At 35.4% G+C, this 16,911-nt stretch overlaps 1 protein-coding gene across 1 annotated transcript in view; it reads left to right on the forward strand.

Moving 5' to 3' along the window:
- ATM (ATM serine/threonine kinase) overlaps positions 1 to 16,911 on the forward strand; it is a 57,728-nt gene that overhangs the window by 1,622 nt on the left and 39,195 nt on the right. Inside the window, exons 2-26 of the mRNA XM_066313018.1 lie at positions 488 to 588; positions 674 to 786; positions 1,944 to 2,089; positions 2,510 to 2,674; positions 3,477 to 3,642; positions 3,921 to 4,159; positions 4,907 to 5,070; positions 5,317 to 5,486; positions 6,030 to 6,401; positions 6,949 to 7,143; positions 7,486 to 7,581; positions 8,095 to 8,320; positions 8,449 to 8,580; positions 9,312 to 9,437; positions 9,559 to 9,648; positions 10,576 to 10,744; positions 11,381 to 11,580; positions 12,175 to 12,257; positions 12,346 to 12,501; positions 12,956 to 13,031; positions 13,168 to 13,298; positions 13,663 to 13,783; positions 14,850 to 15,026; positions 15,776 to 15,945; positions 16,263 to 16,509. Coding sequence (XP_066169115.1) covers positions 517 to 588; positions 674 to 786; positions 1,944 to 2,089; positions 2,510 to 2,674; positions 3,477 to 3,642; positions 3,921 to 4,159; positions 4,907 to 5,070; positions 5,317 to 5,486; positions 6,030 to 6,401; positions 6,949 to 7,143; positions 7,486 to 7,581; positions 8,095 to 8,320; positions 8,449 to 8,580; positions 9,312 to 9,437; positions 9,559 to 9,648; positions 10,576 to 10,744; positions 11,381 to 11,580; positions 12,175 to 12,257; positions 12,346 to 12,501; positions 12,956 to 13,031; positions 13,168 to 13,298; positions 13,663 to 13,783; positions 14,850 to 15,026; positions 15,776 to 15,945; positions 16,263 to 16,509 — 4,002 coding nt within the window. The 5' untranslated portion in view covers positions 488 to 516. The remainder of the gene's footprint in view (positions 1 to 487; positions 589 to 673; positions 787 to 1,943; positions 2,090 to 2,509; positions 2,675 to 3,476; positions 3,643 to 3,920; positions 4,160 to 4,906; positions 5,071 to 5,316; positions 5,487 to 6,029; positions 6,402 to 6,948; positions 7,144 to 7,485; positions 7,582 to 8,094; positions 8,321 to 8,448; positions 8,581 to 9,311; positions 9,438 to 9,558; positions 9,649 to 10,575; positions 10,745 to 11,380; positions 11,581 to 12,174; positions 12,258 to 12,345; positions 12,502 to 12,955; positions 13,032 to 13,167; positions 13,299 to 13,662; positions 13,784 to 14,849; positions 15,027 to 15,775; positions 15,946 to 16,262; positions 16,510 to 16,911) is intronic.

Below are 16,911 nucleotides of genomic sequence, written 5' to 3' on the forward strand. Positions count from 1 at the left end.
CCTTTGACATGTTGAGTCCCTGAGGATTTGTCAATAGATAGTGCATACCTATGAAAATGTACAATGTGAGAGAGCATTGTCCAAGTGCTGCCTTCACCTGACAGCATCAGGTTAAGAGAGTTACTGAAAGTTAGTGCTGCTTGCCAGAATGTATTTAGCTGTGTCATTCTTACTGTAATTTCACTCCCAATTCTGCCCACTAGCTCTACTCAGCACTTGTAGAAAGAGAGGAAGTCAGAGTTATGTGAAGGGGTTCTCTGCAGTTATTCTGTGACTGTTGTCTGTAAGAACAGATTACATTCTTGACATGAAACTGCTTCAGTTTTGCAGCCAATGAGACTGACCCAGCCACAAATGAGCTTTTCAGTGAAACATTGAACATCATGGTTCTGTTTGATACTGGACTTTCTGTATACTGACATCCTAGTTTCTTTTACTTGGCTGTGTGTTCAATAATTCCTGTTTCATCCATTTCTTCTGCATGCAGATATAAATGACTCTTCTCTAAGCTGAACCATGAGTCTTGCGTTACAGGATCTGCTCATTTGTTGTCGTCGCCTGGAAAATGAGAAAGCCGCGGAGCGAAGGGTAACAAGTTTTCTTTTGGGGGATGTACCTCAAATAGCAATGAAGGGAACCATAAAAAAATATTCTTCTTGAAATATGTTTTCAGAAGGAAATTGAAAATTTCAAGCGACTTCTCCGTGATCCTGATACAGTTCTCCAGCTGGACCAGAATTCTGATTCTAAACAAGGACAGAAATTCAACTGGGATGCTGTATTTAGGTAGTTTCTTGATTTTGTTTGTGAATGGTCACAGTTTTCTTAAATGGGACATCATTCTTTTTGTTAGGCCTATTTAAATGCTTCTCTTTCTGTATATTGATTTAGACTTCTTCTCAGCTTATAAACAGGTAATAACTTAACCTTAGTCTCCAAAGGAAGTAGGTTTAAAATGGCCAAAAGTGCCACATTTACTTCTTACAGAAAACTGCTGGGAAACTCATCATTAATTGGGTAGAGGCTTTTCCTTGCAAAAATAATAGTTACTTTCTTTTATGGTAAATTATTCTTCACTTCTGATTTTCAGTGTATAGTTCATATGTGGATTGCGGGTAGCTTTGTTAAAGTTTCGTGTGTTGCTGAATTCCTCAAGACACAGTAGAAGGACTGTGGCATGTTTGTACAGGCTAATCTTTGTTACAGTCTGCTTCAGGTGTACTTTAAAATTGGACTAAGCATGAGTGTGATAAGTTTTTACTGCAGCTTCAACCAGTGTTAAATTTCATGGTAAAAGTTCATATAAATTATTACTTTTCATTGAATGGTGTCCTCTCAATTTTCCATTATATTTTTAATTGGACAGCATTGGAATAGTTTTTGTTTCACAGGTGTACCAAAAGTACTTGGTAAGTTTTATATGTTGCTTTAGAGACAGTAATATATTAAAAACATGCAGGAGGAATACAAAAATAGGGCCTCTAAACTGAATTCAAATAGTAGGCCAGAAAATCTATAGCAATTACAGGGACAAATGCAGTGAAAAGTTTAATTTATTCATAGATCTAAAATATAATCCATGTATTAACTTTGAATGTTAAAGAAATAGGACTTGAAGGCTTTCTGCAGTAAAAGCAATGATGAGTACTACTTACTATTTTGTTTTATAATGTTGCAGCATAATTTTGCGATTTTTTTTTCCTCATTATAAGTCGCATGTTTGGCATTGTGCAAAGTTTAAAGGGAAGTTTGGTTCCTACTCCAAGTTGCTTCTGGGTTATCTTTAAAACTTGCATTTCCTTTTAAAAATTATTTTCATCGTGCTTGGATGGTAGTATATTTCAGTTGGTTTTAGTATTTGATAATTAGAATTGTACGTTTTCCTATTTTACTTCAGTCATAAATGAGCAGATCCTTTGTTAATCTCTCTTTTATTTTTGAAGTGTCTTGCAGAAATATTTCCAGAAAGAACTTAAAAACCTGCAGCTGACAAAACCAAATGCATCTGCTTCAACCCAAACTACCAGACAGAAAAAGATACAAGAAGTTGGAAGCTTGGTCAAATATTTCATCAGATGTGCTAATAAAAGTTAGTAATATGCATTATCATGTAGAGATACTGGTTTGGTTCGGCACTTAGCTTTCAATTTTTGAATTCACTTTGAAGTTAAGTTACCAATATAGGGTTCATTTGTTTGCTCCCAGATGTTTACTGTTTAAATATCTTAATGTGAATTGGTCATTTGTGCTCTTTAGCTGCCCTTTTTGATGTTCACAGTGCCTTTTTCTAGTTGCTCAATTTGTCTATAACTGACATATCCTCCCATTGGTAATTTATATTTTAGAAAGAGTTTAAGAAAATATTTCCTAGTAGAACTGTTTCCGAGCTGTAGGTTTTGGGTTTTTGTTGTTTTGGATTTTTGATTAAGTAACATTTACAAACAATTAATTACAGATTTTTTGTAGAATTTGGGTTAATTAAATAGTCTCATGTTGTTTTTATATATAGGAGGACCCAGGCTGAAATGTCAGGAACTTCTGATTTATGTCATGGAAATTATAAGAGATCCAACAAGTTGTGCTGCTTATGGTTCTGACTGTAGTAGTATACTCCTAAAGGATATCCTCTCAGTAAGGAAATACTGGTGTGAGATATCCCAGCAGCAGTGGTCAGGTAACATTTTTCAGCCTACTTAGAAATATCTTTTACTTTTATAGAAGCATGTTTTAGATGCCTTTTAAGTAGTTTGATGCCCTGTTGTGTGAGGTAGTACCCAAAATATGTGGTAAAGCAGTGTCAGCCTTGAAGGGTTTACGCTTGAAATAAACAAAGCAACAAAGATTAGGAATCGATTTTTTTTTTTTCCTTTCTGTATAGTGTTTGTCTATTGCTTGCTGAAACATAAGTACTTCTATACAGTCAGGTCACGGATCTGTAGTCTGCACAGGTCACTGGAAGAGAGGCATGGGGAGCCAGTGGGGGGTTGCTGTGTGGTGGCTAGTTTCTTTAGGAACATGGAAGTTAGCTGAGTCTGCCGATGGGCAAAACTGGAAAGTGTGACAGAAGAAATGTTGACATTATATCATAAAGAGCACAGTGGAATTTAGTTACTGAGGTGAGGCAGGGCTGAAAGACATAAATCTAAAGGAAGTCAGGCTTTAATCCATTAAGTGAAACAAGTTGCTCTTATTAAAGGAAGGGTATATAATTTTTGTAAAGGTTACTATAACCTTTTCTAGCGATTCTACCTTAATGCTTGCTTATAACTCTTGGGGTATATTAGAAAGGTCAGTTATTTTATTTATAAAATCAGGGATCTGTTACTATTGAAAGTAAGAACATGGATGCCAGCCATTGACCACAGAGTGGTGGTCTCTGTGTCTTAAATGCAATATTTTGTGTCAATTCTCCTTAATGGAATCTTCTGTAATATATATGTTTATATTTACCTGTATTTTTTTTAATACATTTGCAGAGTTGCTGACCCTGTATGGCGATTTATACTTCAAACCTTCTGGGAACATTAATAGAGTCTTAGTGGCTAGGATAATTCACACACTCACTACAGGGTACTGCTTCCAAACTGATGGGTCGCGTTCTGACATGCTTGTCTTCTTTTCAAAAGCAATGCAGTCTGCTAGGTATGTTGCCAGTGCTGCTTTTGTATGCTAGAAAATAACTTATTTTAAGTATTTGGGATTGGATTTGAGTAATAACAGGTAATGCTCCTTCAGATATATTTTCTTCTGTCTTTGAATGTCAATTAAGGAACTTCGCTAAAATACTAATAACTTCTGCATTTGTTAGGCAAGTACTATTCTGAATGCTGTTACTTGCTAGTATTTACATTTAAACAATACTTATGGAAAAAAATAAGGGTATTTCTTTTGGAAATTCAAGTGTTAGGTTTGTGTTACAGGCAGGAGAAGAATATTGCAGGCCTGGATCATATTGTTGGAGCAATGAATGTCTTCTGCACCAAGTTTGCTGACAACTGTCGCATACGGATTTGCAAAGTAGGGGAAGAAATCTTGCCTACAGTGCTTTACATATGGACTCAGTATAGACCAAAGGATTCCCTGAAAGAGTCAATAATTGAGTTATTTCATCTCCAAGTTCGTATTCATCATCCAAAGGGTGCAAAAATTCAGGGAAGAGGTACAATAAAAAGATTCAAATTTTTTTTTTGTTTCTGCATGTGATTGTTTAAATTATTGTGCCGACTCTGAATTTAGATGCTGAATCTTGGAAACATTAATGATAGTGATATTTATTTGTCAGTAGTTTTACGCTATGGGTTAATATTGAGTGAAAGTGAAAAGGAGTTTTCAAATTGTATGCACTAAGAGCATATTATGTTAAGTCGTTTAAAGGTTGGAGCATCTTTTAATCAAAAGGCAGTTTCAGTTACTAAATAAAAAAACAAAGTGTTTGGGGAAAGGAAGTAATAATTCAGATTGAGTTTAGATTGCCACATGTATTGGTGTCTTACCAGGTCTATTTAAACCCAGAAATTACTATTGTCAGTTTAGTCTGACTTACACTATAAAACTTCTCAGAGAATAGAATTCAGTAACTATGTTTGTTTGTGATGACGTATTTTAGTTCTAGCATAATTTTTTTATATTTTATATAAATCTATCTGTTATCTTTAACTATATTCTTTCCAGGTAGATGAAGAATTGTTTATTAGAAACTTAGTTCCTACCCTAATTACTTCTATATGCTGATTCTCTCTTAACTTTTTCCCTTTTTTACTTTATTAATTCTCCATTATAGAATTTAGGCTTTTCTGTTACATGCTTTTCAGGTGCCTCACTCAGATTTTGGCTGTATTTTGCATTATTTAGGTAGGTTTATATACTGTATCAAGTGGGTGATACATGTTATCTTTTGATTGTGCAGGTGCATATGACTTAAGAAAGTGGCAAAGCATCTTACATAACCTCTATGATCTGCTGGTGAATGAAATAAATCTCATCAGTAGCAGAGGGAAGTATTCTTCAGGCTCACGCAATATTGCTGTAAAGGAAAATTTAATTGAGTTAATGGCTGATATTTGTCATCAGGTAACATTTTTATTTGAATATAAGATTGACTATATAATTACTGAGCTGTATGTTTGGAGTATTCATACCTTTTGTCTGCATTCTGTTGTGTTTTGTTAATTCTGTACAGTTTAGGAATGTATTATACTGTATTTCACTAATTTCTTGTTAGACTGTAAGCATTTCAGTTTTCTTGTAAACACTGCTGCTTTTTTTTTTTTTTTTTTTTTTTTAATTTGCATGCTTTTACATTTCTCTTTATGAAAGGTTTTTACAGAGGATACCAAAGTCCTTGAAATTACCCAGTCACATGATGTTTCACAAAGAGAGGCCAGCAAGGACACGATGCCAAGCAAGCGCAGGAGGATTGAGCTTGGCTGGGGAGTCATTCGAGACAATGTGCAAAGATCCCAGAAGGATTTTGATGTCATACCTTGGTAATAACATCTTTGCATGAAAAAGTATCACTCCAGACATCTCTTTACATTTAACATTCTCCTGAATATATGTTGTCCATTTAAGCTGGATGTCTGGACATGCTGTAATTTTACATATCTAAGCGGTGAACTTAGATTGACAGAGCATTTGGCAAGTTGCTTTAAGCTGGCTGTGCCATATTACAGCAGCCATTAAAAGTTTGGCCATTTTGGACTGGTTCACACAGTTTTCTGTAATACCTGTCCTGAAAACTGTTCCAAAGCCTGGCTTCTTACCTTGGACCTTGGTTGAGGGGTATTTTGTTTGCCACAAGGGACCTCTGAACTCTAAGAAATTGTTAGTAATAGGCTAAATGAGCAGTCTTTACAAGTGAAAATGATAGAAATACTGAATCTTTAACTTCTAATAGCAAACAAATCAGCTCAAGACTGGAAAATAGAAATGAGAAATGGCAACTGAAGAACGCTTTGTTTTTTCATTTACTTCTGAAAATGCAAATTTCTGTATGTTTGGTATTAATTGCTTCACTTCGTGTTTTCAAGGTTACAGATTACAAGTCAGCTGATATCCAAGTATCCCATGAGTCTTCCTAACAGTGAGCTGCCTGCCTTACTCAATGTCCTTCACCAGTTACTGCCTCAGCAGCGCCGAGGAGAAAGGACCCCCTATGTGCTGAAGTGTCTCACAGAGGTAGCTTTGTGTCAAAACCAGAAAACTGATTTGAAAAGCACCCTCAAAGTGGAGCTCCAGAGAACCTGGGCAAAGATCTGGACTCTGACAATTCGCAGCGTAAGCCTTCAGCAGATTGAAGTGGAGAGCTTTGGGCTGCTTGGAGCTATGGTTCAAGGGAGCCTTGTTGTAACAGATAAAGAGCTCTGGAAGATATTTTCAGGACCTGCATGCAAACCTTCAAGGTAAAATGGAATCAAGGATAGTGTACAGTGTCTGATTCACATTCCTCTTCACTGTGCAACCAAAATTACTGTGTTACTCAATATTATTATCTTGACTGTATTTCTATTTAAGAACTGTACACATTCACATTTGTGTTCTAAGCATTTGAAATTATCATAAATATGTAATAGCACTGAAAGCAGAGGCAGAAGAGTCAAGCATCTTTACATTTAGAACATACTAAAATTTTAAATGGACTGAAAATTTAAAGATCGGACTGACAGACAAATGTTGCTTATTTTGAAGTTAAGAAGTGGGTTTTTTCCTGAATTTTTATTCTGAAATACTCCGACACAGTCTTTAGGATAGGTAGGAAATGTCTGTAATAGCCAAGAAAAATGACAATGCGAAGATTGTAATGAAGGAGTTGACCAATATGCATGCTTGTTAACGTGCTTATGTACTTGATATGTCCTGTGCAGGCAGAAATACTGACTTTGCTTTAGAGTGCTGACCAGCAAATACCACGTGGTTTCTCACAAATCCCCTCTTCCATTTTTGTTGCAGTTCTGCTGTATGTTGTTTATCATTAGTGATGTCTGCCTATTCAGTGCCAGAAAATTTGGACATAGGAATGGAACAGAGTAGTTCTGAAAGAAATCTAGGTTCTGTGTTAAGGGAAGCAATAATCAAATGGCTCCTGTCCAGCTGTTTGGAGGAAGAAATAGAAGAATGTGCAGAGTTGCCTCCTGTGCTCTGCAGGTAAAGTTTTTGTGGCATAATTTTACATGTAAGCTCACCCTGTAACACAAAAAATTTTGCAAGGTAAAAACATATTCTATTAATTCAGAATTCTGTTATATTAAAGCTTAAGCACTCTGTAGGGATTTTGAGCTTCCTGTAGAATGTCATTTTAAGGATATAATTTGGTTATCTGTCCCCATACCATAGCAGATATGTGACCTATGCATTAGAAATCTTCAGTGAAAACTTAAATTTCTTTGAAGATACATTGTTAATCTGATTAATGTTTGGGTGTGCTTCAGGAATCCCAAGAGCTTGTCTGATTGCAAGAAAATACAAAAACTTTTTTTTTTTTTACAGTGATTTTCCTCATCTTGTATTGCAAAAAATTCTTGTAAGCCTTACTATGAAAAACTGCAGAGCCTCCATGATCTTTTTCCAAAATGATGCTAAATGGTATGTTTTTAAATTAATCATTATAGGTACTTAAGCTAGGAATGCTGCTGCATCTTTTGCCAATGCTTTGGACTATATCCAGTTTCCTCTTAATAAGAATAAAATGTAACTTGTTCTGATGCAAGGTAAGACTTATCTACTAGAAGTTAAAGGTACTAGTTTCAGAGGCTTTGTGGATCTCTGCTCCAGCTGTGTCAAGTAGGCTGAGGTCAGGGACCCTAGCACAAAGCAGATGCTGCTCCATACCTGCAGGAGAAGGTATTATCTGTGTGCAGACTTCATGTTTCCTTACAGTTCAGTTCAGAGCTAGAATGGTGCTGTCCATTCCGCAGTGAAAGTCATGTCAGAAAGTAAAGGTCTGCCAGGGTTTGAAAGCACAGAAAGAAAAAAATGAGGTTTTTTACTTTTGTAAATTTCCTGTATTTAAATAATAATAGTATTATAAATAATAGTATTTAAGACTTGTAAGTTATATGCAGGCTGCTAAAATAAAAACTGTGTCTCTTCTTCAAGTGAGCAACATGTGAAAGGGAAAGAAGAAAACAATTTCTCTGATGTTGAAGAGCTGTACCTGCAGACTACATTTGATGAAATGGATATTTTCACTAACTTTGCAGTAAATGTTGCAGATAGGAATGTGAGTGGTTCAAGACTTGCCATCAACCAAAATCTTAGGGAAACACTGGAGAACTGCCTTTTAGCGATGTCCGAAAAGCTTTTAAGCAGTTGCGGTCCTAAGGTAAGTTAGAAATTGTTGTTACATCCGTACATTTGTGCTCCCAAGCAGTCTGTTTCTAAGGCCAAGTGTATGGATTCTGTGTTTTATGGTGATGAACTGCTGGTATTTATACTGTGTGTTTGATTTAGTCTAAGGTTGTTGCTGCTGAGCACCTTGTCCGATGTGTCGGTCTCTTGGTTGGTGTTCTGGGTTGCTATTGCTACACTGGTATTTTTAAAGAGGAGGATGCCTGTAAGTCAGCATTGTTCCAGAATGCTAAGGTAAGCAGTAATACATTTGAGACCTATTAAATATTAAATGAAGCATGGAATATAAATGAATTAATAAAAATCTGTTTGAATTGACACATTTTCAGAGCACAGGTATCTCCTCAGAAAAGGCAGCTTAGACAGGTTTAAATATGTTACTGCTGCTGAAAGAGGGGAGTCACTGAAATTCTGTCAGTACACCAATGCATGAGTTTTGCAGTGGAGATTGTTTGAAATATTGATACATTTGAGTCACACCTTTCAAAAAAATGGAAGTCATGGACATGTAGACAAAGCACTAATTAATTAGAGGACAACAGGTCCTTTCATTTATAGGTCTTTTATTCAGGAATTAAAGATGATTTGATGGTTCAAACCAGTATGAAGACAGCTGTTGCTATTGTTTTTATTATTAGTACTGTCTAAGATGGTTCCTTGCTTAAATACAGAAACCCAAAACTTACTCTTCATGGAGATATGCTGTGTTTTTCTTTTGTGATGAAAATATTATTGTTTCAAGCACATCTAAGCCATGATTTTGTCACTTTTTGAGCAAAATGTGTAAAACAAAAATCACAGAAAAAAATGTGGATTCATTGATGCACACTATGGATATCAAAGCTGTATGAATGAGAATGTATGAATGAGGACCATTTCCTTTTGTCTTTATGTGTGTCCTGTACAGGTGCCAATGTGTAAAGGCATTTCACTGAGGTTTTCTAACTGTGTTGCATTTTTACTAGTCTCTCATTCATTATGCTGGAGAAAGCATTTCCCAGTCTAAAAACAAACTAAATGAAGACACCCAGATCAACACACTGAGGACTTTGATAATGCAGTGTACAAAATGTCTGTGCAATTGTACCAAGGTAAAGTTTTTAAAGTAGCTTAAATTTCTTTCTTCATTAATGGGATCAGGAAATTGAGTATTGTACCTTTAATTCCTGAAAAAAATTAATTAACCTATCTGTACATCTTGATTTCTTACAGAACAGTGCCAATAAGATGATGTCTAATATATTCCTGCGTTTATTAACATCAAAATTTATGAACGATCTGATAGATATTTGCAAGAATCTGGTAAGTACGTTCTGTCTGTTTCTGAATGCAATGCTCTTCTGTGAGAGTATTGTTTTTACAGCCCAGTAACCTAGAGGCAAACCAAATGAGATACATATTACTTAAAAAAAAAGTTAATTGAAATACATTGAGTTTTATAGAGAATTCCTAACCAGAAACATTTCTGGTTTGCGTTTGAACACAGGCTTATGGTAAAAAGAAGAGCAGATAGATAACATTTGATCAAAACAAATTTATGTTGTTTTTCATGTTTTTAATACTTGGTTACAGTAAAAGTATATACAAAAGAATTCTATACCACATGACAGTTAACATTAATGCACTTGCAAAGGAGTGGGGGTTTTGTGTTTATTATGTGGATATTAAATGTACCTGTAAATTACTCCTTTCCCGCTGAGAAAAGTGGAAGTGTGGCACATCACTGTGTTTAGCACAATTCTTAAAACTTCTCTTTGGCGCATTATGCTCTAGTCAGGTCTAGGTAGGCAAATTCCTGATTTTCAGATGAGGAAGAGCTGGCGGTTTTGCCATGTTGTTAACTTGTCATCCAAAGGGAAAGCAGTAATTAGTTTGCCTTCAGAAAGTCACATGACTCCTTTTCATTTCTCTATAATTATGAAGTATGGTGAGAGGTTGGTGAGTCTTACAGAGAGACCTGTTTTAAAGACTAACACTGTCCTTGGCAGAATCTAAAATGCGGAGATCAGTATCTGTCTGGGGAAGCTTCTATCCTAAAGGAAATTGTTCAGATAATACATAGAAAACAGGTTTATCACAAAGGATGAAATTCATCAATTCTGTGTCACCCTTACTCTCTTTACCTGTTCCAGTTCACTGGAAAACTGCAGTGTGTCTCCTTGTGCTATGTCTGTGGTGTTTCTTTTGTCCCTAAAAGCCAACTTTAAAAGGCTGTGGTGTTCTTGTCAGATGACGGTTACTGGAAAGCCAAGTGTACCAGGAGAAGTGGATCTCAGGAATGATCCTGAGGAGAGTATAATGGAAGTAGATAACTGGGCATCTGATGATTTGTTTGATGATCATTCAGTGACTGACATCAGTGATACAAATGAATCTGGTGACATGCAAATTGTAACAGGTGAGTCTTCTCTACCTCCAAACTACTTCCAAAAACTTGTTTTTGCAACTATCTCTTTGCTTGAAAGTTACTGAGGTACAAAATTGTGCTGCTTTATTAATAGTTGAAGCAGATAGTGGTTGAACCGGGTAGTTTCAAAGCAATAATAATTTTCATCATTATTTTAATGATGTTAATGAAATGTTCGAGTTCAGAGAGGAGTAGTTTATTTTTAATTTTATAAATCAAATAATGCAAGAAGAGACACTTTTTCAGAGTCAGAGAGAAGTTTTGGCAAAAAAATTACTAGAAAATGTGTCTATAGAATACTTGTTTCTCATTAGATTGTGCTTCATTCTCTTAAAAATAGTCCGGTTTAGCTTTTCTTCTTCTCCTGATTAGTAATTCTTGACAGTATATCTGAACCTTCAGAGGGACAGGAGCATGAATCTGTTTATTCCTGATAGGAGCTGCAAGTACTGATGTTATCTTTTGGTTTAAGTTCTTACTTAAAATGCCCTAACTGCTCAATAACAAATGAACATAAAGAACATATCTTTTTTAAGAACTTGTATTAGTTTTGTAAAGACCTAAAATGTTACCACCTCTTCTGTTGCCCTTGGAGAAGTATTTCTTACCTGAAAATCTTATTTCCAGGTGCTTTGAGCCCATTAGCTGAAGAACAGTTGACAAAGCAGGATTTACTTCTCCTTGAGATTGTGAGGTTCCTATGTGTTTGTGTGACTGCAGCACGAGCTCAGACACTGAGCTTCCGAGCCTCTGACATTTGCAGGAGGCTGCTGGCGCTGACCGAAGGCAGTGTCTTTGACAGCGCTAAGCCACTGCACCTGCACATGGTGAGTATGAGAGGCTTGCACAGCAGACCCGCTTCTGCTAATGGTAATTGTACTGTTACTAAATTCGCGTAATCTTCTTGATTATACATTGTATATCTTAGATATACATATATCTATGTATAATCTTCTTGATTATACGTTGTCTTTCTCCTTTCTCTTTTGTCCCTGGGAGGACATAAACTGGCTACATTTGATGGTTTTGAATGTGTTGTAGTCAGGAGAACAGCAGTTTCAATTTGTAAGCTAGAAAATGAAGAGTTGAGAAAAAATATTTATCTTGCCTTTATAATTAATTATTTGTTAAAGAACTAGAAATAGTCTCTGTAGTAGAATAATACCTGTGGCTTAGTTTACAAAGGAGATATTTTTTATTGCCAGAAAGAAACTTAAAAGTTTGATGATCTGTATTACTCTGTGGCGCTGTTTGCATAAAAAGATGACCAGTCTAACACACAGATAAGTGTCTTCCTGCATGGTTTTGTGTAAGATTTAACAAGAAAGTTTGCTGATTTTTCTTTTTGTCTACTTCTTTTCCTAAGTACTGTTTTCCATTTTGTTTGCATTTTTTATTCCATTTGATATTTTATTCCACAGTACTTGATCATGTTGAAGGAGCTCCCTACTGAAGATCACCTCTTGCCTGAAGTCGATGTTGATCTGCTTCTTAAGCCTCTTTCGTAAGAAAGAAACTATTCAGCCTGTTTTACATCTATTTCAGGGGATTTGGTAACTTTTTCAAGATATTTTTTCTTTGTTTCTTTACAGTACTGTGTGTTCTTTGTATCGTCGAGATCAAGAAGTTTGTAAAGTAATCCTAAATGATTTGCTCCCTATAGCAGTGGGGTTGGCCCAGTTTGATGAACATGCTGAAGAGGCAAGGAATGCCAAAGGACAGTTTTTGACAGTTGTTGGAGCCTTTTGGTATGTGATTTATTGCAGGAGTCTGTTGGACATAACATTTTTAGTTTTTATCTTTGCTGTTATTGGGAAGACTGTAGTGCTGTTGTGTGTCTTGCTGTTTGTGTGTACTGTGGAATCTTTATGCAGCATTTAACTTCTCAGATTTTCTGTGTCATGCTACATTTGTAGCAAAAAATAATCCATGATGTAGTACCAGAATAATAAACGCTACACTGCTGTATATAAACAAAGACTAATTCTATGCTGAATTGCATTAATTATTATGACAAGGGATAACTTAAGCAATTCAAAAATAATATTGTTTGCAATTACCAATAAAAATGTCAAATCCTCCTAAATATGCCCATAGAGCACAAAAGAGTCAACTGTGAGCAGCGGACATTAGCTTGCCAGACTGTTTCTCAAAATTGAGGATAACTTTTTTCAAAAGTTAATTGAGTATTCCTTGTTTTAGGCATTTATCTCAAGGAGGGAAATGCACGGCATCAGTAAGAGTGGCCCTTTTAAATTGCATGAAAGCCCTGCTTGAGGTAATCCCAGATACTCTGACATTCATTAACATACTGAATATTTATTTAAGATGTGCTTAAAAACACTGGCTAAAGATCTTTTGCATATTGCAGTGTATCTTCTTACATTTTAAATCACCATATCAATTTTCTTCAGGTTGATCCTTATTGCAAGTGGGCAATCCTTCATGTGAAAAATGAAGATCTACCTGTGAGTGTTGCTTTCCCACATTTCCTTGCGGACAGTCACCATCAAGTTCGCATTCTTGCTGCAAAGTCAATTACCAGGTGATAATGGAGATAGATATTTTTTCTGTTCGTAAGAGTAATGCTTAATTTCACTTAACTGGATGTCACTTCTGCTGCTGCATAGCTGCTCTTTTCAATACTTCTGGAACTGCATTCTTGACAGAATATAAAAGCCTACCAAATTTTGTTAAAGTGTTTAAACTTTGTGTGCATTTCAATTATTCTGTGATCTGAGACATCGATATATAGCAAGAAATTGCTCTATAAGAAAAGAAAGAAAAATCTATACAAGGCAATTAAAACAAAAATAATTATATTCAGAAGATCAGAATCTTATTGATATGCACGATATATAGTAATTCTGTAGTGATATGCTAATAATGATTGTTGGGTTTTTTTTAAGTTTGTTTCAAGATGTGAAACACAGAGATTCTTCTGGAATGTCAAGACCTCTTCCCCTGAAGCTCCAGCAAAAAGCTTTTGAGAATGCATACCTGAGAGTTCAGGAAGGAATGAGCAATCTGGTACCAACATCTAATCATTAGCTTTGCCTAGTTTTGATCTTTTGAATAAAAATACCTTTAACGTGATCATGTTCAGTTTTCTGAAAATGTTAATAATTCTGGACTTCTGGTAATCTGAGCTGGTGAAAGAAAGTGATAATCAGGAAATTCCTTTTGTATTGTGTCACTCAAAGTTTTGCCTACATTAGAAGTTTGTAAATTTGTAAACTGTGTGTTTCAGACTGCTCTTCTGTATCATACTATTTATTGTTGCAGGTTTAGTGCTGTAACATTTAAGAATCATAGAAAAATGTAGTCTCAGTAATCTAGAAAACATATAGATAATAAAGGGCAATGTAAATTAAATTATATGTTTTCACAGCATAAAACCAGATTTGTAAATTTCAGAAAGATCATGTTTCCAGTGGTATTAGAGCAGTGGTTTTCACAAAACTGAGATTTGCTTAGAAATTTGAACTATTCAGAAGAAGCTTGAAATTAAGGAAACGTTAGCCTTTAGTGCAGTGACTGAAAGTACAACAGTGTGGTGTAGTACTGTGGGATTTCTTTAATTTTTCTTTTAGTGTCTTTCACTTTTCCTCCTTCCGTGGAGAGGAAAGTTATCTAGTTGATCTACATTTTCCCTTTTTTTCTGTCGTGCTGTTACCTACCTTACCTACCTGCATATCATCTCTCTTCCCTTTGTCTGCTGTGTTGTAGCCTGGCCTTGCTGCTGAGGACTCAAATCTGTCACCTTTTTCATCCCTCTGTACTGTCACCTCCAACTCTCTGTCATCATCTGTTTTCTGTGTTGCTTTGAGTCCTTGTTCTGTCCCCTCAGCTTGATGGTGTCTGTTAGCTTCAAGCTCATCACTTGTCAACACAGTGCCTTAATAGGGGAAGAACTGCATTTAAATGGCGAGGCAGTTCTTCCCTATATGCATCCAGGAGTGAAAAATGGAGATTTGACTTGTTCAGCAGTATTTATGTCAGTGCCTTTAATTTTAAATTATTTGTGCTGGTTTATTAACTGGGAAATTGCTTTAACAGAATATTTGCTCAAGGTGTTCCTGATTTCTCATTGCAGGTCAGGGGTGATGCAAGTCCTGAAGATCTTTTGGACAAACAGGGTAATGGAAAAGCAGTTCTGCTGATGCTTATAACTATGGTTCTGTGCTGCAGCCCAGTCTGTGAAAAGCAGGCTCTGTTTGCTATTTGCCAGTCTGTGAAAGAGAATGGATTAGAGCCTGACCTTGTGAAAAAGGCAAGTCTGACATTTCATTTGATATTTAGGTTATAAATTTAGGTTAGGTTAAGATTGGAAGGCTACAAAATATTGCTCTCAAAATTGAAATTTGTTAAATATGTAAAGGTATAAGTAAAGTGGTACTAATATAAATGAATTAATTTGTCTTTATATCTAATGATTTACATAGAAATGAAATCATGAAAGGCAATTTTAATGGTTAATCTTGTATGTTCAAAGCACAGATCTGAAATACAAATAGACTTCTATACATTGAATATTGCAGATCTCATTTTAAAGAATCATTCTACCCGGTGGAAGCAAGTTTTCTTATGTGAAAAATAGGTAAAATAATTGCAGTGCATTGGAGGATGGTATGTGTCTTGTAGAATTGTGTTTTAAAGTTCACAAGGGTGTACTGAAATATTGCTGTTTATATTTCAGCCTTTCATTCCAGTAATTTTTTAAGTACGTTTGTTCCTTTTATCCTTTCATTCAATTTACTGCTTTCTGTTTTTGCACAATTTGTGCAAAATGGGTACTGGCCATCTTTTCTTAACTCGTATGGGTTAGTTGTAGTTCCTTGGTTGCATTCTTCTGAGATGTGGCAATACAAATCATAAAATGGTTTATGCTAAACAGGGGCTGAGTTACACAACTATTCATTAAAAGGCTGAGTGGTACACTTGAAGGTGTGATATTGTCAGTTTGCCATAATATCATGTGCTCGCTATGCTATTTTTGCTATCTTAATTCATGCATTTCAGGTTTTGAAAAAAGTGTCTGACATTTTTGGCTATAAAAGTATAGAAGACTTCATGACATCACATTTAGACTATTTGGTGATGGAGTGGCTGAAAATAAATGACAGGGGATATAGCCTGTCTGCTTTTCCTTATGTTCTTCTGAACTGCACTAGCCTTGAGGAGTTCTACAGGTAAGTTTATTATATGATGAAAATACTATTTAGATTCTATGTGCAATTATGACACAGGGTCTCAAATTGCTAAATGTAGTAATGCATCAGGATTTTGTTGTAAGGTGATGTATTGAAAACTTTTGAAATGTATTCCAAGCATCACATGTATTATATTTATGCGGGTAAGATTTTTTTTTTTGTGTAACAGTAGCTAAACAATTATTATAAGTTATACAGTAGTTATACAGTAGAGGGATGGTATTTACTCTATGATGCTCAAGGTTTTTCAAAAAAGTAATTTAAGGGTATTTTGAAAATGTATTTGCTACATGTAGGTCTTGTTACAAAGTTTTGGTTCCACACCTGGTGATTAGAAGTCAGTTTGAAGATGTGAAATCACTTGCCAACAAGATTGAGAAAGACTGGAGAGAAGTTCTGGCAGACTGTTTTCCAAAGTTACTTGTCAATATCCTCCCATACTTTGCCTATCAAAGCCATGGAAAGAGTGAAGTAGGAGAGCAGAGAGAAATGGCTTCTGAAGTCTATGCCAAGCTTATGGATGAAAACTGCTTGGGAAAACAGGTATCCATTTAAAATGTGTAAATTGAGTTCTATGGTGTTTAACAGACAAGAAAGAAACATTATATATTATGTAAATAGTTCAAGTTTACAGGTGTAAACGTATTTTACACATACAGGTGTAAAGTATTTTAATAAATTCGAACTAGCCAAATTTTTATCTCAAAGATTTCAAGGAGCTATTCAATAGAAACTTACAGGCAGACAGTTGACTGAAGCATTATCTTTTTCATAATGCAATAAATTTTTTTTATCATTCATTCTACAACCCCAGGTTTGTCTGTCACACACCTGTCACATTTTCATCTTAAAATATTTTGTTAGTGCTTTATGAAGAGCCATCTTCTCCAGAGGCAAACTCTATATTCAGAAATAGTAGTAAAATGAAACTTTTTTTTCTGCATA

Source organism: Sylvia atricapilla, chromosome 2 (assembly GCF_009819655.1).
Source record: "Sylvia atricapilla isolate bSylAtr1 chromosome 2, bSylAtr1.pri, whole genome shotgun sequence".
Taxonomy (NCBI): Eukaryota; Metazoa; Chordata; class Aves; order Passeriformes; family Sylviidae; genus Sylvia; species Sylvia atricapilla.